Source organism: Martes martes (genome assembly GCF_963455335.1).
Source record: "Martes martes genome assembly, chromosome: 6".
NCBI lineage: Eukaryota > Metazoa > Chordata > Mammalia > Carnivora > Mustelidae > Martes > Martes martes.
The window spans coordinates 93,669,128-93,690,949 of record NC_137893.1 but is presented as its reverse complement, the minus strand read 5'-3'; the positions used below and the strand labels follow the sequence as shown (position 1 = coordinate 93,690,949).

General features: G+C 40.0%; 1 protein-coding gene across 2 annotated transcripts in view; it reads left to right on the top strand.

Moving 5' to 3' along the window:
• Window positions 1–4,336: 4,336 nt before the first annotated feature.
• The window catches only part of PTCHD4 (patched domain containing 4), a gene marked incomplete at both ends in the record, with an annotated part of 171,612 nt that continues 154,126 nt past the window's right edge, over window positions 4,337–21,822 (top strand). Inside the window, one exon of one of the 2 annotated variants that reach the window (XM_080807055.1) lies at window positions 4,337–4,762. In XM_080807055.1, coding sequence (XP_080663181.1) covers window positions 4,337–4,762 — 426 coding nt within the window. Of the gene's footprint in view, window positions 4,937–21,822 lie in introns of both variants that reach the window. The other variant, XM_080807054.1, reaches the window with a different exon arrangement.

The window sequence follows — 21,822 nt, the reverse complement described above, 5'->3', positions numbered from 1 at the left end:
AATTGAAAAGTGGGTAAAGAACATAATCCAAGGGGCGCCTGGGTGGCTCAGTGGGTTAAGCCTCTGCCTTCAGCTCAGGTCATGATCTTGGGGTCCTGGGATTGAGCCCCGCATCGGGCTCCCCACTCAGTGGGGAGCCTGCTTCCCCCCCTCTCTCTCTGCCTGTCTCTTCCTACTTGTGATTTCTCTCTCTGTCAAATAAATAAATAAAATCTTAAAAAAAAAAAAAAGAACATAATCCAAGTTCATAAATAAGGAAACAGGATCAGGGAGTCAGGAGTCTTGCCCAAAACACCCAAGAAGTAACTTGTGAAACTGGCCTAGAACTTGGCCATTCTGTGCAAATTCATGTTCTTCTGGTGTCCCGTCCTACAAAAGACCAACTGGATTGAGTCCAACTTGGTTCCAAGTCTTGAAAACTGATACTGACCAACATATATCAGAAAAGACACTACCCATATGTACTGAACAGCACAGATGTTTTTGGTATAGTTACGGATTGGCCTCTAAACGTACTGATTTCAGGTTTATACTAAGCTTGATTTTAAATGAGGTTTGCTAGAATTATCATGTGATTGATATCCAGTGATATTTTAGTGCAAATTAACTTCCTATAAGTTAATCTGAAATATTGCTAACATTTCTCTTCTTCTGAGCATATACTCCATCTTTCTAATGAAGCCATAATAGTATTTGACATTAGCTTTTTACAGTATCAAAATTAAGGAACCATGTTTTTCTTTTATCCCTTATTTTTTTCCAATAAAAATATGTTTTCATTATAGAAAAGTAATTTAAAAGTCACCTACTATGCCCGTTTGTCACTATTGAAGTGAGAGGTTACAGGCAAGCATGGGAAAGAGGCTTCAGTGATCCATGTGGCAACAGATTAGAGTCAGAGAACATAAGTATAAACTCTCGTTAGCTTATTGTAGATCTAGAGAGCCATATAGAACTATTCATAGATACACACATGCACAGATTAGTATATAGACAGTCCCCAATTTACAATGGCTCAACGTATGATTTTTCAACTTCATGATACTGTAGACACTAGACTTTGAATTTTGCTAGCCACATGCAGTAAGACAATCTCCGGTGATGCTGGGCAATGGCTGTGAGCCACAGCTCCCAATCAGCCATGCAATCAGCAAGGTAAACAACCAATGTACTTACAAACATTCTGTTGTTCACTTTCAGTACCATAGTCGATCAATTTACATGAGATATTCAACACTGTATTATAAAATAAGCTTTATGTTTGGGTGCCTGGGTAGCTCAGTCAGCTGAGAGCCCGACTCTTGACTTCGGCTCAGGTCATGACTTCAGGGTTCTGAGATAGAGCCCTGTGGTCAGGCTCCATATAGAGCCTGCTTAAGATTCTCTCTCACTCCCTCATTCTGTGCCGCTATCCTCCGTACATATATGCACTCACTCTGTCTTAAAAAAATAATGATAATAGGCTTTATGCTAAATGATTTTGTCCAACTGTAGGCCAATGTAAGTGTTCTCAACATGTTAAGGCAAACTAGACTAAGCTATAATTTTGGTAGGTAGGGGTATTAAATACATTTTGAACTTACAATATTTTCAATTTACTGCAGGTTTATTAAGACATAATCCTAGCATAAGTTAAGGAAGATCTGTACAACCGTGTATTTCCTGGTTATCAGTTGAGAAGGCTTAGAAGTGATAGCACCACAACAGCAAGTAGCACATTTAGCACCAGATTTTTGTTTCTAATACCATTGTCTAATAAAACAAACCAGAGCTTCTTAGAGAAATGGCTGATACTGGGGCAGGAAAGATACAAGACAAGCCTGGAATATATTACAGAGCAAGAAAGTATGGAATACCTTTTTTTTTTTAAAATGACTCAATAATAATAATGTGATATGTCAAAGGGAGACAGAAGCCAATGAACAGAGTTGGAACAATTTGAGCAATAAAGTAATTGAAGTGGTATTGAATTATAACCCAAACACAATAGAAATATGTATAAATATCCATGTGTTCATACTGATATAAAAGCATTGAGGGGCACCTCGGTGAGCCAGTCAGTTAAGCATCTACCTTCACCTCAGGTCATGATCTCAGGGTCCTGGGATTGAGCCCCATGATGTCAGACTCCCTGGCCAGTGGGGAGTCTGCTTCTTCCTCTCCTTCTGCCTCTCCCCCCACTCATGTTCTCTCTCTCTCTCAAATAAATAAAATCTTTCTTTTTAAAGCATCAAATAAATAGAGAAGAACGGAATAGAATAGAATAGAATAGAATAGAATAGAATAGAATAGAAATGATATATAGCAGCATGGACTGGGTGGAGAGCCATCAGGAGTATTATAGAAGCCATTCTTGCCCACAGTGGGGATGCAAACTCAATGGTCTCCAAGGTCACTTTCAGTTTAAAAGACTGGACTTTTTCCTTAATCTTACATATAACACTACATTTAAACTATTACCCTTAAACGTTGCCCCTGATTTTGAGCTGTCTGCAGTCTCACTGGTGTCCTCACTGAAAAATTTATTCCACTAGCAAAAATAAAAGGCGTCTATTAAGAGGATGAGTCCTTCAGCTTGTTTGTATGCATAGATGGGCACATCTCTAAGTATGTGAAGAACAGGTCCTTTCACTATGATTAAGAAAGTGTAAATGATTCATCTCTTGAAACTCAATCTTCTCTATGAAGTCAATGCAAAAAGAACAGACGCTTTGGAAGGCAGGTCTCCAGTTCACAACCAAATTTAGAACTTGTCTTCAAGACTTCTTCATATCCTTTCCAGAACATTGGGCCTTGTGAAAGGTCCCATCAGTAAAAAATAAAATACACACACCCATTTTTAATATTAAAGTTTTTGAAGTTCATGGGATCTGCTGATGAGAGTTTCTCACCTTCACAGTGGTAGGTCCTGAGGGATGAATTGTACCTGGTGGCAGTTTTCTTTCCTCTGTGGTGAAGTAGACTTCACTGTTTTACACATCAAATGACTCCAGTGTGTTTCCCCCTAGCCTACTAGTCCTCTTTATTCAGGCAAAAACTGTGTGATGGGTGTCCCAAAATGTTTGTTTCTGGAATTCCACTCACAAGAGAAAATTAGATAACCTCTTGGTCCACTTCCTATCAGAGTAAACCTGATGGAAGGGAGAATGGGGGAAGGGAACTGAAACCAGCTTTAAGAACTTTTTGTCTAAACTTCACAAGCACAGAAAGTGAATGTAATATTTTATGGGAAACCACACATTGCCTGTGGATCTTCACTACCAATGCGCGGAATACACACACACACACACACACACACACACACACATACCCAAGACATAGGCGACAGCTATTGGCAAATGCTTCACCTCCAATCACCACAGCTAGGAAAGGTTCCCAAATTCCTAAGGCACCACCAACAGATGGGGTCTCTGGCAGCCCTGGGCTGCAGCCTGCTAGTCTGTGGAATGACAGCGTGGAAGGTGTTGCAAGGAAATCCCTTGCATGCTTTGTGGTATGTTAAAAATGCAGCATCATCCTCTCTGCTCCCTTTTCTTCAGCAGAAAAGCAGAATTCGAGGGCACAGGGAAACTGGAGGGGCAAAAACGCCGCTTGCCTCCAGGAGCCCTCGAGCTCCCTCCCTCCACGCCGCCCCCCCCTCAGGCTCCAATTGCCAGTGCTCCAATGGGCCAGCAGCACCTTCACCCGTTTCCTCTTCCATTCACTCCAGCGAGGACGGAAGAGGGAAAACAAAACTCTAAAAATAACTGCCAGCATCTTTAAAAAAGAAAAGCTTAGCTGCCCCCCCCCCAACAGCTCCCTCCCTTCTAGTCTCTCTCCTCCCCGCTCCCCGCCCCCCCCCACCCCTTCTGGGGCACATGTCTGCTTCTTACAACACCGAGGCACATGGTTCCAGTTAGGCACCGAACCCCATCAGGACGGAGAGGAAATCCACATCTGTGGGACGCTCCGCACCGAACCACCTCCAGCGAGGGAGACCGGGGGACTGCAGCACCGAGATGAAGGGCTAGACCGCGGGAACGCAGCTCATGCGGTGAGAGGGGCGCAGGAGGCGGCGAGGGCGCGGGGAGGCCGGGGAGGAGTGGGCCCCGCGGTGCCCCCGCAGCGCCCGCCGCGGGCCCCCACGCGCGCTGTCGATATTTGCCCGCCTTGCTGCAACTTGCTGCAGTGTTTGAAAGAGTAGTAAGAGCGCATGGAGGTGGGGCCGGGGAAAGACCAGGCGGAGTGGCTGGGGGTGAAGCGGCGGGGGTGGGGACGCGGCGGTGTGGGGAAGGGGGCTGGCCGGGAGGGGGTGGGATGGGGGAGTGAGGGGAAGCCCGGCGCTTACACATGTCACATGTGCTTTTTAAGACGGCCGGGAGCGCCTGCGAGCTGGATCTGGTGGAGGATGCTGCGGCAGGTGCTTCGCAGAGGGCTCCAGTCGTTCTGCCACAGGCTGGGCTTGTGCGTGAGCCGGCACCCGGTCTTTTTCCTCACCGTGCCCGCAGTCCTGACCATCACCTTCGGCCTCAGCGCGCTCAACCGCTTCCAGCCCGAGGGCGACCTGGAGCGCCTGGTCGCTCCCAGCCACAGCCTGGCCAAGATCGAGCGCAGCCTGGCCAGCAGCCTTTTCCCCCTGGACCAGTCCAAAAACCAGCTCTATTCGGACTTACACACCCCTGGGAGGTATGGCAGGGTGATCCTCCTCTCCCCACCCGGGGACAATATTTTGCTCCAGGCTGAGGGGATCCTGCAGACCCACCGAGCCGTGCTGGAAATGAAGGTGAACCACAAGGGCTATAATTATACTTTTTCCCATCTGTGTGTGTTGAAAAATCAGGATAAGAAATGCGTGCTGGATGATATTATTTCAGTGCTAGAGGATCTCAGGCAGGCTGCCGTCTCCAATAAGACAACAGCCAGGGTGCAAGTGAGGTATCCCAACACTAAATTAAAGGTATGCTCCTCCTGCATGCTTCTGCCAATTAAAGAGGCAGCACTTCATTTCTTGCCCTAAACAAGCAAAGAAAATGCAGAGGTCTCATCCTTAAGACTCAGAAGCTAATGCTTCTTTCATTTCTTGGGGGAGGGGAAGATGGGCAAACTGAGTGAAGAAAACAGGCAATGAATGGTATGACTAGATATTAAGAAATTCAAAGCCAAACAAAACAAATGCCAAAAATGGAAAAAAAAAAAAAGGGAAAAAGTTGTTTCTGAGACCCTGCAATTACATCTTTGTTCAGGGTTAATAAATCAGTGAATGGAAGGGGGAGGGGGAATCCTGAACAATTTGGGGGATTTCTTTTCATTATGGGGCTCTATGTATTTCTTATTACTGATTACACATCCACCTGGTGCCATATCCACCTATCTACATCTTCAGCCTGGCTTGATTTTGACATGCAGAGATTTTGTGTTTTGGTGCCTTGTGAGAGTGTGTCTGAGAGCAGTGGATATGAATGTAGTAGGGATTCCAGGAATTATGTGTAAGTGTGTTAGCATAGCAAAAGAAGCAGAAATTTTCTGTGTGTAAAAATGGAGATATGCAGCTCCCTGATGTACTAGTTTACTGAGTCCTGTCATCTTCCTTTTCCATGACAAAATCCAAACCAAACCAAAATTATTATAACAGCCCAATAGCAAGAAAGAGAAAGAAAGAAAGAAAGATTGATTCTACAGTCAGCAAAAATTGCAAAAAAAAAAAAAAGAAAGAAAGAAAGATTATTTGAGCATTAGATATATTGTGTTGTTTAAACTCTCAAGTCAAATTTTGTTCCTCAAATGAGATTTCTAAATTCATTCTACACTGTCAGGATTGAGCTGCTGCAGGCAATGAGGCATGCAGTCTCCAGGTGACTGAAGTTTCAGGGACAAATGTGACTTCTAAAAGAGTCACTGCACCATTTGTATGCTCGACCCTGTGCATGCTCAGAACCAAGAACTCCCAAGACAGGTGTTTCCCAAGAAGGAGGAATTTTCTTTCTTCTGATGTATATAAGGCTATGTGTGTGCTTCCATGGAGATAATGGAATAGGAAGGACGTCAGTTTGGATAAATGAATGGCCTCACATAGGAAATCATTAATACTTCTGTTTATGGATTTGATGGAGTCAGCATCCATACATGATTTAAAAAGAACTTTCTCCAGGTTTTGTTTAGTTAAAAAGCTTTTTTTTTTTTTTTTTTCCAATGAGGGAGGGCTTAATGCACTTAGAAACCAGGGATGCTTCAGGAAACCTCATAACCTGCCTCCTTTTAGCATGTTGTCCTGTTTAAATGCATCCAGAGGCTGACACAGTTTCAGCTTTACAAAGCTGAGCAGTCCCTTGGGGTTTACTGAAACTAGACAGGTGATTCATCAGCTTGAAATCTAGGTAAAGGCTGGCTTGCTTCATACTTATTGAAGGAAGCATGAATATATGGTTGGGCAGCATGCTTTTTGTTATCTGAATCTTTTGCCATCAACAATATTACTTGCTATAGAGAAGGATGCAGTGGAGAGGTGATCTTTCTAGTCCACAGTCTTTTACCTGAGTTCTTATCTATGCCAGACATCTGGTTTAAGAAAGGTTTGGAACTGTTTCATATTTAAGCATCAATTTGTTTTACCTATTGAGGCAAGTTTATTGATTATTCATATGCATTATTAGTTGGGTCCCTTATTTCCTTTATTTAGCAGTACTCTCCAGGTGTAAGAGCTTTGTCCAATCAGCCACTGTGAATATTTTGTTTACCTGGCAATATCATTATGATATTTACAGTATAAACCCCTGAGGTCTTAGATGCACTCACTTAATGATTGGTTGTGCTCCTCTGATTTACTAGGGGCTTTTCTAGGCCCACAAGACAGGATTTTAGGTAAGAAAAGCAAGGTTCTTATTCTCATGGGGCCTAAAAGTAATCTATGTCAGTATCTTCACCCAGAATTATCTGTGAGCAGGGACTCTGCAATTTCTGGGGTTCCTCATTGAACCAACACTATATTAGGTCTATAACTGGTGCTCCATCTAAACTTTCTGGCTGACTGGTTGGTAGATCTACATCTTAGTAAGAGTCAATGGGTAACCATAGAAGAATGGAGTAATTGATTACAAAGGTCAGTGTAGTAGTAGTAAAATTGTTCTATTTACCATAAAGAGAACAGGAGAATTACACATTGGCTCTATACACATAGGCTCTGTAGATCTTATTCTGCTACATTCTAATATTGGTGCCTCCTCCAGTGTGCTGGCTTGACTCTCTGTGCATGGCCTCAGTGGGAGCTGTAGAAGCTGTTTGAGAAAATGAATCCCTGGAGTCTCTTTTGAGAGCAGTGGGCTTTCTCAAGCATCCAGTAGTAATTGCACCCATGCCAATGTAACATAATATATAATTTGTACAGTACCACAAATACCTAGAATCTTATCAAAGTGTCTCCAAGAACTTCTAGGTAAAGAACTCCTTGTCACAGAGCAAAATGAGGGGGTCTTTTGTTTGGATTGCATGTTATTTGGAAATGATTTTGATTCACATGTGGCAGTGACTCTCAAAGGGTTGTCCCTGTGATGTTGATATGTGGTAAAGTTTGAGAACTTCTGGTGTATGCGATTTGAGAGGAAATTTTATACTACATTTTATAGCTCTCTAATTCATTTTGTTTTCCTTTGTCCTACTGGGGTCACCGCCCTTCCCAACTCAATATGGAAAATTTTCACGATGGAAGATGTTATCGATGGGCCAGGGAAGCAGGAGTTGTGGCTAAATAAATAGCACTGGTTGGATAATGTGGGTAGGAATTGGCAATCTCTTGACATGAAAGAAGCAGTAGGTCAGTTCTTGGAGATCCTCTGTAGATGTGTAAACACTGTTTAACAGAAAGAAGTGGCCAGAAACAGCTCTGACAATTGGAAAGGCATCTTCCAAATATTATTGAGACACCCAAGTAGTCCTGAGCACAGAAGGGTTTAGAACTTCTGATAAACATGGTTATCTTGACAAGGTGATCCAGAGAAGCAGGGACATAGAAAGTTGGCTGGCATCAAATTCCAAAAAGAGGCTCAAATAAAGCTGGTATGAAAAAAGATGTTACAGAAGATATGAAACACACACACGTTTTCAAAAACTATGTAGAAAATATGCCAAAATCTATAATTTCCACACCTATGAAATATGAACTCTGAGTGTACCTGTTATTAAAATCATTATATTATCATATTCATTATTATATCCCCAATTAAGTAAAAGTTCAAGTCTTATATTCCTTCTAAGCATGCTATTTGTGTTCCCCCACTCCAACCTAATCTGATTCTTTGTAGATAGTATTCACATCATTGATTAGCCTATTAATTTGGACATTTGTACTGTGATATCACAAAATTATCACCACTTTTCAAACTTCTGTGGCATGTTTTTATTTTAAAAGGTATTCTCTATATTCTCCAGATCTCTATAAGGTGTTTTGGTTTGGAGGCCTCCCTCCCCTCCCCCCCCCCTTAGGAAAGCTACATATTATATAGGTTAATACAATGTGGCCAGACTGAATTTTTAAATCAAATACTTAACATTTTGCTGGACCAGGCTCTTGAATAAAATGAATCAGTCACCAAAATCCTTAAGCAAGGACTGCTCTGGACTCAAAGAAATGTTTCCGTGATTATTCAAGTGGTCCAGGTGTTTGCGGGTGGTATTTCTCCTTGTAGGCCATCATGACCTCACTTTTCCATCTGGCTAATTCTAAGAAAGTAACAATTTCCATGTCTCCAGTTCTTTATTTTTACCACAGTGAAAGCACAGGTAAAGAAGAGACAGACAAATGCGGTCCATGGCAAATGGCAAGGAGGAAATGAAGCAGATTTGATTCCCCTGCAGCCTGTCCTCCCTGTTAAATTTCATTAATATCATACCTATGAACAGATGTTTAACTGAAGCATTCGTGCTTCAAGACACTGCACTTAAGAACAAGAGCAAAAAAAGACTTTCCTGCTTCTTCATGAGGGACAGTGTTTCTTTGGGTACATTTCCAGGTTTGGAAGCTGTTGCCATTGATTCCTTAGTTCCAGTCTCAGTGGAAGGACAACTTAAGCCAACATGGAGAATGAGGACCAACGTTATTTTTAGAAATTTCCAAGAAAGGTCATTCTATAGACCTTTTCCCTAGTTTATCCTAAGATCTTATTAGACATCCATGTCAGGATCTTACCTTGGCATATTTTGATTTAAGCTTACCTTCCTGATTCTATCTTCTAATAAGGGAAAACATTATTACCTTATTGAATGTTCATATTGTGTACTATGTGATACTGGTGTTTTAGACACGCCATGCTATTTTTACAAGTTTATAAGTCAGAGGAATATTTTTATTGTCACTTGATAGGTAAGGAAACTAAAGATCATGAGGTTGAATGACTTCTACAAGACTCTCCAGGGTAGTACAGGTTGGAGCTGGGATTTAAATCTAGGTCTGTCTGTACCAAAGTTCATATTCTTAATCCCAATGCTATATTAGGTCCTATCACACCCTGTACCATTCTTTGTAACAACAGATCTTTATACTAAGACAAATCTAATGCCAATCACCAGTCCACAAGTTGGTGAAATGAAGCCTCACTTCTCTTATTCACCCATAAGGGAATGAAACTTCCAATCTGGACAAACTTCTACCCTGTGCGTACCATGGAACCTGCTACAAATTGTTTAGCACATTTCTCACTGACACATGATTTCATCTTTAATATCATTTCACATCAACTCAGAACAAACCCTGGTCAGGGTTCAGGATCAACTGTAAGTGGGAAGCCTATAATGTGGCCCCAGGTTCTCAGACAGAGGATTTTGTGCCAGACAAGCTTGGGTGTTTTTGTCTTAAATTGGCATCAGGAAAAATGATTGATTAGATAGCATGAGATAAAACAATGCAGACTAAATTAAGAAATGTTCAGAGCATCTAAGTTCTAAACCTAGTTCTTTAAAGATTTGTGTGACAATGGACAAGTCCCATCACCAGTCTGGGCCTCAAGTCCTAATATTCTTCTGTAACATTCCACTATGTAGTAGATGAATATCATCACAGTGGATTTGGGAATATATACTAGAATATTTATTCCTGTGGAATAAAGTAGATGTACTTGGTTAGATGTGAACTATGTTATTGAATGATGTTAATCATAGTCTCCTAGTGAAATTATTGTAACATCTCTTTCCTAGCCATCATGTCAGAATTAGTTAATTAAATCTCTCTGAGTCCTGGTTTAAAAATTGGTCCCTACACAAAGAGGGCAAAGAGAGACCAAAGGAAGAAGCAGGTTGCTCTAGATTGGAAGGTGGCAGGTGTAATGAGCAAGAGAACTTACCTATAAGTCTTGTCTTGGACAGCCCCAAGATGAGTAGACCTCTATACCTACCCACAAGAATCTTAAAAGCCTATGTAGAGGCCTATCTGGTTTCAGTCACATACACTGTCCAGGTAATCTCAACAACACATTGCTCTCTCAGAGCTGCATCCTTGAAAACATCTCCCACTATAAGAATAGTGGACAGAACATACATTCCAAGGCCAGGGGTGGGGTGGTGAGGAGCCTCAGGTCCAGGTCCAGCTCATGGGTCAACCGATGGTTATGTCCTCTTGATGACCTCCTCCAACACTGAGCATCCAAATGGGCAAAAGACTTCCTTGGTATGGGGGTCTATCTCCTTCTACTTGACTTTAACAAAGACCTATTTTTAACTGAACTAAATAATTTTTGTAATTTTGTTTGTACTCTTCTCATTTTTGAAAATCAAGGTTTAAGGGATTTTTTTTTTTTTTTTTTAAGGAACAGAAATGATTCTCTCCATTCTTCTCATTTTCTTACTCTCAGTTGATCTGCTGGTACTTCCCTCAGTGGTACAAGACTACCAGGAGCTTGGGGTAAGGGAAAGGAAAAATTAGCTTTTCCTCTTTGACGCATCCAACATGGTGGAAGCACAGGAGGAATAAAATGATCCACTCCCTTGCCTCTCCTGCCACTTTAAGCAATAATTAGTTCTAACAGTTGTTTTCCCAATCTTTTCTATGATACACATTATTTAACTGAAACAAGCTAATTTAATTCATTTTTATATTGTGTTTGGAAAGTATTTTCCATTTTAACCTGGTAGCTATTACATAATTATTGGACCACATTGCTTTTAATTCAATTTTAGAGTGATCAGCATATGCTCAAACTTATTCTAGATACATCCAAACACTTCTCTATGTGCTCAGTATAAATATTTTTAAAGAGGAAACCTGGAAATTCCAAGATTCTATATTTGCCTAAGACAGCTCTAGACTGGACAGCAGGTCTGTTTCTTCCCTGAGTCAAACAGATCACCCTGGGGGCCCCCTCCCCAGGGTGGAATCCTGGAAGTGACTCATTTCTCTGGATTATTTCTGCCCCAGTGCTGGTGGATAGGGTTACATTCATCACAGCCTTGGCACACAGCAACATTTAGGCAATGCATCTGGCTTATAAGGGTGCCAAGTTGCATTGTATACCACAAAATCAATGTCATTTTGTTTTCTAAGACCTTGCTCTCCAAAGTGTTGTGTATGGATCCACAGCAGCAGTATCACCTGGGAGCTTATTAGAAATGAAAACTCCCCAGGTCATACCTGATGGGATCTGCATTTTCACAAGGCCCCTAGATGACTCGTATGCATTTGAGAGTTAGAGAAACTCAGGTCTAAGACACAAGGTTGACCTAAGTATTCTTCATTCGTGACTGAGCTTAAAGTAGCACGTGTCAATTCAGACCAAAAACACCCATAAGAAAATTGAGTAGTTGAGTCTGTATCCATATGATTGAGTCATGTGGTAGAGACATTGAAGAAATGCCTGGAGAATTAGCAAGCAGCTATTGCATACCGAGAAACCCTCATCCCTGTCATCTGTAGTCGGGACGTCACCTGGTTAAGCTTAAAGCTGATTACTGTCGTTCAATATTTTCCAAAAATGTTGAAATTAAATCTAACCATCTCTTTAAGAAAAAACATCAGCAGCATTTTTCTCAAGCCCGTTTGCAGTTATTTTACAAGAGTAGCAACAGTAAGGCCTAGTTAGCCTAATTATGTTAATATAATATGAGAACACAAGGTATAGGAACTATCCATAGGAGCAAGAGTATTTGGGAAAATGAAACACAAAATTACAGTGGAGTATATTTTTAAAGTGGCCTTGCAATCCAATTTGCTCAGATAGGATTATTATGGTAGAGCCATTCACTGAAATCAAGGCTTATTCTCTGTCATTCAAGGGAATTCAGGGCCTCTGAAAGGTACCTGATGAGCAGTGCTCAGAATGAATGGACTCTGTTTAGTTATAGGATTTGTGTTAGAACAGCCAATGTTTTCCCTCCAGATCTACCCTCCCAACATGGAGAGGCCTCACCTGGTCCACTCTGACTTTCCTCTGCTGTCTCAAAGCCTGAAGGCAGAGTATAGGCTCTGGATTCTGGAAAGCAGAAATATGTTCAAAGGGTTCTCATGGCTTCAGGAGGTCCTGAAGGTTCATGGCAGATGCAGACTTGCCTGGAGGGTTAGGGTTCAGCCTCAAAGTTTATACTTCCCTTTGACTGTTCAGGTCTGTGCTTTCACCTCACCAGTTTTCTTCATTCCGTAGAGGGAGAGAATGTTCGGTTATGAGCGTCACTGCAGGTCATGTTAATATGGACAAGACACACATTTGGTTCAAAAGCCATTCCTGCACACACTCATCCAGGTAACAACTGTGTCAGCTATGTACCAGGCTCTGTATTGGGCAGATTGGAGATCCTGTGAGGTACAAAACACATGTGCATTTGCCCTCCAGGAGCTTAAGCCTCATAAAAAAGACAAAAATCACATAAATTTTTATCATAGTAGAAAAAATAAATGATGCCATGAGAGTAAAAAGAGTGGAATACCAATTCTTGGGGTATTGGAAATTGTTTTCTTGAGGAAGTGACTGTGAGTTGAGATCTAAGCTAAGGAGGTTAACATGCATAAGTTGGATGGTAGACACAGAGCACAAAAGGGAGGATATGAACCTTAGAAGCATTGGACAAGAGCCACGGTGGATGAAAGTTTCCAGCAACGATGGGAAAGGTGCTGAGGGCCATTGGAGACTTTCTTGAGGGTTGGTGTAACACAAGTTAGATCCAGGTCTATGGACCTAGACTGTCTCAGTTTAGATCATTGCCCCATGAGCTCTCTGACCCTGTACAAATATTTTTTCACCTCTTTGTAATTCAGCTCCCTTCTCATAGTCCCTACTATTGAGTAGGTTAGCATTGAGTAGGTTAGCATTGAGTAGGTTAAATGAGTTCATGATACCTAAAAGCAGTGCTTCTCAAGCTCTAATTGTTACCCAGAGATCTTGTTTAAAAAACAGATTTTGTTTCAGTAGGTCTGGTGTGGGTGACAGTCTGCATTTCTAGCAAGTGATGCTGATGCCACTAGTCCACGAACCATATTGTGAGCAGGAACAGCATGCAGCATTAGAACAGCACCCGGTTCATTGTAAATTCTTAACAAATGCTGGTGGCTTAACTGCTTGCATGCTGATACTTTGTCCTTACCCTGATTAAGTGAAAAGCCCTTTTTGTTTCAACCCTCAAAGCTGAAAAATCTTTGTGTCATATGGTAGTATCCTCATTTCCTTAGTAAGTACAGTATGAGGGATACAGATCCCTCTGTTTTTTGCACTGAAGACCTTAAGCTGCCTCCAGGGTTATCATTCTGAATGTGACCTCTCTTTGGTAAGGATAGTAAAGAGAAGATAAGGAAAGTGTGAGACCTTGGTTTCTGTGTTCAGTGGCTTTGGAAGTATCTTGGAGGTTACATTTTTATGATGTTCTTAGTACAGTAGCCTTGACCACTCTCTCCCCTAGAGGCATTTGTGCCATTCTGGTTCTCCTCTTCCATCTTCAGTGGTTCTCTACTTCTTACTGGCTCCCTCTTCCTACTACTCTGTATTTATAATGGCCCCCATAGAACACTTTTTTTCATTGTCTTTTCTCTCAATATTCTCATTCAAGCCAAACTTCTATTTTCTTCTACATCTATGACTCTTTGAATGGCATCTCTATTGTGTCATTTACTCAGGGTCAGAATGTCCATCACCTATAATTAACTTTTTTCCCCTACCCGCAACCATCCAAGACATGCATACACAGTAATAGCTAATTAACTACTGGTCCTGATGCCAGGAGTTCTCCTAACATGGTCCTTGGACCAACAGCATCAAAACCAGCTAGGAACTTGTTAGAAATGTGAATCCTCAGACCTCATTCCATATCTGCTGAAACTTTCAGAGGGGTACCCAACAAGGTCTGTAGGTGACTGATTCCTATTGAAGTGGGAGAACCCTTGTCCTACAGTAATGGTGCTCAATCTTGCCTGAGTATAGGAATCATGAGGGGGGCCTTCAAAATACTGATATGTAGGTCTCATCCCCAGAGATTCTGACTTAGTCTGGAAGAGGCATGGGTGCCTGGAATAAATAAATAAACAAACAAACAAACAAACAAACAAAAATCCTCCTCTGCTGATTAAAATGGATTACAAAGGTTTCATACCAAGGTCTCCTTTTCAATTATTTTTTCCTTTTCTTTCTCTTCTCTTCCCCTTGGGTCTTCATTACCCATTATCTTTTTTATTTGTCTGATAATCTAATCTCTCTCCTGTAATTTCTCACACTTGAAACTTAATCTGTGTAACAGGACTTGATTATATTTTGTTGATTTTATTTTCTTCTAACCAAATCCTGTAAGTGCTTCCCATTGCTTGGAGAAGAAGTTACAAGCTCCTGACCATGGCCATGGAGAACTTTTCTTGGCCAGGTCCCCAACTTTCCTTACAGATTCAGGTTACACTATATCATATGCTGTCACCAAACCAAAGTAAGCCTACCCTGAACTTCCCTGTTTTCTTACCTCCATTTATACTGTTCCTTTTGCTTGGAATTTCTTTCACTGTCAAACTCACCCACATTTCTAAAGCGCTGAGGCCCCAAAGCCACTTTTCCCCTGGAGTTTCTCTAAGTGCTTCCAAAGGTAGAGAACACTTCCATGCACTTTAGAGGTACTTTGAAGGCAGTTCCCTTAATCACAGTCTAACAATGATTACAGATTTGTTGTAAGTCTTTGCTGAAATAAAATTGTATGTACCTCATAAGCTGATAGAGCTGGGAGCCTACATTATAAAAATTGATTTGCCAGGGAGGAGCTAGCCAATAAGGAGATGTGTAGGGCAAGCCCTTGGGGGAAATTCTAAAAGGACAAGGAAAAAAGCCCATGCCAGTGAGCCTGACATTCTTAGGTTGTGTCCAAACTCTCAAGATAGACGGCCACAGAAAGACACTGAAAGTTGTTTCCATGAAGGGTCCTGAGATATATGAGGCACAAGCAAGGTAGCTTTGGGCTAAAGAGCCAAAAAAAAAAAAAAAAAAAAAAAAAAAACATCAGAAGAAGGAGAGAGAGAGAGAGAGAGAGATTTTACCCACATGTACACAGCACACATGTGACTTTAGCTCAGGAGAGACTGCAGGGAGCATAACATGGCTTGGGTACATGATAGGCTTGCCAGGTATAGCAAATAAAAATACAAGACACCAAGTTAAATTTGAATGTTGGATGAACAAAGAATAATTTTTTTAGTATAAGTACGTCCTCTATATATTGCTCTCTTTACTTATCAGATACTCAGATTTAACTGGGTGTCCAATATTTTATCTAGCAGCCTAGTGATATGAAATTTCACAGACTCACCTCTGAAAGCCACAGCACTGACTTCAGAAAGTCCCAGGGACCAACAGCAGTGCTGACTCACAGTAGTGACAATCAACCAGGGAGATTGAGAAGACCTGGGAAAGTCTATTTGGGATGTAGTAAAGATAGCAGAAGGACTCCCAGAGATGCATGGGTAAAAGTTTTCAGGGGCAGACTTCCTGTCTCAGAGTGAGGATACAAACAAGTGAAACAAGTTCTTCTTACTGTGACCTTATCTCTACATTGTGCCCATAGGAAACTCAAGTTACATTTATTGTTTTAATAGTTCCAAGTGTTTATTTGCTAGTGAAATGAAAATTGAATGAATAAAAAAACTTACCCAAAGACTACACTGGGAAAAGATTCCATTTAGCAGAAATGTCTTTTGTTTTATATTTTATCTATGTGAAGATTAAGAATATTTATAGACAAGAGAAAAATTTAATTAAAGGATATAGATGATGGGTACAGATTAGTGAAAATCTGTAGCATGGGAATATTAGCAAAGCAAAATTTGAACACTAGACGGGATAGGTTACCCATTCCACGCATGAAATGTTGCATTAGAAACAAAGATGAAGCGTGGTATTAAACATGTGTATAACAGCATGGAGTGTATGTGTTATTTAGAATCTGTCTTATTTTCCTTCAAGAGTATAAGACTTTTAAGGGCAGTGATCATATCTGGTTCATATTTCTAGCTTTAAAAAAAATGCAAGAGAATTCTAGTTTTTCATTTCTCTCTTCCCAGGAACCAGGTCTCCTTGCTCAGTGCATTTTGCGGGATGATCTCTTTAGGGCCAATTCCTGGGCGCAGGAGGCAGAGCCTGAGTAATGGAGCATGAGGACAGGAGTGGTGGGGCACCAGTAAGTGCCCCCCAAGACAGACACACACCCTGCTAGAGCTCCCAGGGGGATGAGAAGCTCAGGGTCTGAACTAGTTTAATGACCCCTTTTCATAGATAGAGCGTATCTCTCGAAGGGAATGGCACATAAAACTGGTATTAGCAAATTGACTTTTATTATCATTTCATTCTTTCCAGCCATTTTTTTTACCTTGGGGATTATTTTTTTTTTTTTTTTTTTTTTTTTTTTTTTTCTTTTTTTTTTTCAAGATTTCATTTAATTTGACAGACAGAGACCACAGGTAGGCAGAGAGGCAGGCAGAGAGAGAGGAAGGGAAGCAGGCTCGCCGCTGAGCAGAGAGCCCGATGCGGGGCCCGATCCCAGGACCCCGGGACCATGACCCGAGCCGAAGGCAGAGGCTTCAACCCACTGAGCCACCCAGGCACCCCTACCTTGGGGATTATTTTTAAGGACTTGAATCTTTCTAGGCTGAGAAACTTCAGACTTTTGTTTTATCAACTAATCACATCTTATCAGTATGTCTCTTATTAAACAATGCCCAACTTTATATTTTTAGTTAACTTACCTCAAAAAGTTGTTTATAAACTGATATTATCCTGCTTGACTTTTTCCTGATAGAAAGATGTTTTGTTAGTTGATAACTAAATTGGTAAGAGATCCTCACTTCTAATCCCCATCTCCCTCAGCTTGGTATCCAGAAAGCATACCGGGATGTTAAACGTACAGCCTGAAACAACTAATGTTTTCATTGAGGTGGGTCCTATTTCTTAATGGATTGAGATGAGAGGTGGGGCTTTTATTGATTGAGTACCTCTTTCAAATTTTTTAAATAATGATGAAGAGGGTAATAAAAAGGAAACAGACAAATCTTTAAATCTAATTTTGTCATTTACTAGTTCTATGACTCAGACATGTTACTTAATGTCTTTGTCCTTCAGTTTTTCTGTTAAAAAATAATATTATTAATATCCATTCTATAGATTCTCAAAATTTCTGGTGCTTGGTAGTTTCTTAATACATTTTAGCTATTTTTTAGACCATTCCAACAGTATAACAATACCAAGGAAAGATCAGGAAACCAGGTGAAAAATCTTTCACAGTTCCACTCACCAATTCTATAAACGATGTATTTCTAGTCTTTAACTATAAAATACATAGTTGCCATATATGGTATATGTCTTTTTGGTCCTGTTTGTTTTCCTTTTTTCATAAGCATTTGAGAAAATTTATCAGTTGCTCAAAAGTTTGGCAAGTAACTACGACATAATTTACTTAATTGTTCATTTATTGTTATCTTTAGAATGTTTCTGGGGCAGTGTTTTTTGGAACTGATTTTCACTATCTTTAATAGGCATAAGGAAGAAAACAATATATTCTGGCTTGTCAACAGAAGCTGTAGGAAAAGAGAATTTTCTTATGTGATTTAAGTGTTTCTTTGGTAAGTATAGGCACTTATGAATGCAAGATACAAATATAGGTCAACAAGTTCCAGGGGAGCAGGTGCTCCGAGAAAAACCCTGTATACAAATTAGAAGGACCTGATTTATTTATAGACCAACTCCAAAATGCTGTAATTTACTAAAGGACCACATCCAAGATTAAGCTTCTAAGAGTAGCTTGTGGCTTATCCTATTATAAAGTAATTTTTACTGCTTTTCACTTGCTATAGCTCAGTGATTCTCAAAAGAAACAATTGATGAACTTCCCAATTTTAGGGGCCCTGGAGCCCCTCCCCAGACCATTGAATTAGAATCTCTGGGGAAGGAACTGAGCATTGGTGTTTTCAAAGTCTTTATATGATTGTGGTGGATAACCAGATTGAGAAACACTGAAGGACCTTAGACCAGAAATTTCCCACCATCCTACTGAGCAACTTTGCAGAGGATGAGAGGATAGGGGGAAATGCTCTTTCTCCTGAAGACTAACCTCAGGCCCTGTCTGTGGTCCCAAGGGAGAGAGCATTTGCCTTAATACCAACACTCACAGGTAAACTACCTTCGTGAGCTCTCTAGGCATATAAACAACTTCATCCTCACCTATAATTCCTTAACCTGGTATTGACTGGCCAGAAATATGATGTCTTAATCAATCTGTGATGCTCCAGAGATATCCTGGATTGCTAAATATATTGCTAAATCCTGGATTGCTAAATATATTGGGAAAATATATCCCTTGACACTTGAAAAAGCATGCTTACTTAATACATTTTTGTAAGGAGATTAATGAAGAAAACCTGTAGGCACATGATAAATATTAATGAAAAAACCTGTAGGCACATGATAAATATTATTATATTTATATGGTAAATATTATTACGGTGATAGAGGCAAAGATAAAAAATCTTGAGAGTTCAAAAAAGTATAATATTAGGACTTGAAATAGACTTCCACTTCTTTTTAAGTTTTTATTAGCTCCTTGATTTTCACCAAGATAAACCAAATTCCTTCATATCGTGAGGTGGTCATCTTTGCTACCTCGCAAATAATTCATTAATGCTCTCCATTGTTAGCCCATCCTTTTGACAAGTGCATAGTGGGAAATAAATATGTGTTGAATGAATGAAAGATCAAGTGAATTAATGATCTTTTTAATTGTCATATTTTGAGTATTAAAAGCATGATATTAAAGAATTTCAAAATATTCCCAGCCTTAGCTTATCCAAAATTTATTTAATCTTCAGCTAAATGCCATCGCTTGTATCTTTTCACCTGTGAAAATAATATTATACTTCTTTTCTAGACATAAGAATTTTGGGAACGTTAACTACTAGTTTTAGCAAGCTTGAGACTTCGAACTCATTCATAAACAGATTCAGACTTCCCCAGATCAGTGTGGCAAATCAATTCAGATTAAAACAGTATTAACACCATGTCTAATTAAAGGAAAAGTATGTTCATTAAAGTGCAATGAATATTTAAAGTAGTTCCAACTACATAGGAGCCATAACAATTTAAGCGCCCTTCTTGGGTCAGTAGAGAGCTTTTCCATTAGCAGCCTAGTGGATTCACAAATCATATACTCCCTTGCTTATTATTTTTAAGTGGCAATTATAAATCACTTGATAGAATGAGGTAAAAAGGGATGTTTTCCTAATCCGTATGAATGATGTGATGTGTGCCACTGGCCACTGAAAAGTTGAAATTACATATCACAGAAAGAAATTAAACATTTGGTACCCCACTCCTGTTCTATATTAAATACTTTATCTTTGGCAAAAAGCAAAAGCTTTTGAGAAAGTTGAATCTATACTTTGCAGAGACATATAAGATAGGGAATTGATTTCTCTTTTATTTACTGTTCTAAAGAATATTCAGTAATTATGGCATGCATTTCTAAAGGAATCAGACATAAGCATCATATTTTGTGCATATATATTCATAAGGCTTCATTAAAAGAAATTTTGGAAGGTTATCTAATCTGCACATTTCAGAAAGCCTTGTTGTGTATAAATACTTTCAGTAACCTATTCACTATTTAATGTCCCTCTCGAAGAAAATTATTACTCGTCTCTTTAAAACAGGTATTTCTTTTTTTTTTTTTTAAATAAACATATAATGTATTTTTATCCCCAGGGGTACAGGTCTGTGAATCGCCAGGTTTACACACTTCACAGCACTCACCATAGCGCATACCCTCCCCAATGTCCAAAACCCCACCTCCCTCTCCCGTCCCCCCTCCCCCCAGCAACCCTCAGTTTGTTTTGTGAGATTATGTAAAACAGGTATTTCTATTTGTTCTTCCTTCAGTGAAGAAGGAGAACCCTGGTTGTTATGATCTTTTGTTCGTTGTTTTTTTTGTATTTTGGGTTTTTTTGTTTGATTTTAACCCATATTCTACCTGTGACCTTGGAAATGGTCATTATATTCTCCTGGCTTTTTCCTCTCCAGCTGCATAATTTCTTATATGTAGACCTCATTCTCCACCTCACCGCCTTTTTGTTTTCAGCAGACTTTAAAGTTTGGGAAATTGATGTGTCTCCTCGGTCTTAAACACATATGTTCCATTCTTTATAAAGATACGCAAGTCTCTTCCGTGCTCCAAACTTCCTTCTCTCTGTATCTGCCTTACCTCAGTAAATAGCCTTGCTCAATAGAGATGTATCCCATGCTTACATTGCCTCAGAAACTGCACGAGGCTGGGGTGTTACAGAGATAAGTTGCAGATCCTATTTTCTAGAAACCTAGTCTAGTGCAGAAGAAAGACAACTAAATGGGTAGTAATCAGTACAGTGTGGTAACTTAAATCTTAAAGGTGAGTCAAATGATCCAGAGCTTTGAATAATCCAGCGCTGGCTTTATATCAGATTCAGCCTCCTCAGGTACGAAAAACAAAACAATACAAAAATTACTCTTTACCGGTGGAGAAGTCTTTCAGAGATGCTTATTTCAATTGGTAATAAATGTTTTCTTTTCAAAATGTATTCATTAAAATTGAGGTCAGTGGAAAACTGCTCTCCATAAGGAAGGAAATATTTTGCTATGATCAGTTACTCTGAAGGTTATGAAGTCAGCATAAAATCCCAATAATGTTATAGACTTAAAAAATGAATACAAAGCAGGAAAATTTTATGGGTATGGACCAAGAAATATCAAGATGAAAAAGCATGAGGGTTATTAATCACAAACAAAACCTAGCCAGAAGATTGTTGAATAGTGGAACTTTCCATGACCCCCAAAATCATCCCACCTTCAGGTCTTTCCTCCCTGAGGTATAGTAACTTTTATTCAATTGGGAGATTATTTAACCAGCAAAAACGAACCATATATACAAGTACAAGACACCTTGTAGAAATCATGAAGCAATGGTGTTGAAATTGTGAAACAACCACAGCGAAAATGCTGAACATTTTTAATAATTACAAAAAATAAGGAATTAATTCCTATTTTTGTTTTGGGTGATATCTGGTTTGATAAACGTCTCTTAGACATGGGTGCTAAATCGGCATTTTTATCTCCATTAAACAAAGTAGTCACTTTTTTTTTTTAAAGATTTTATTTATTTATTTGACAGACAGAGATCACAAGTAGGCAGAGAAGCAGGCAGATAGAGAGAGGGGGAAGCAGGCTCCCTGCTGAGCAGAGAGCCCGATATGGGGCTCGATCCCAGGACCCTGAGATCATGACCTGAGCCGAAGGCAGAGGCTTTAACCCACTGAGCCACCAGGCACCCATCACTTTTATATCATTAGCAAAAGGTCATGCTAAATCTTTCCATAACAAAATTGGTAAATAC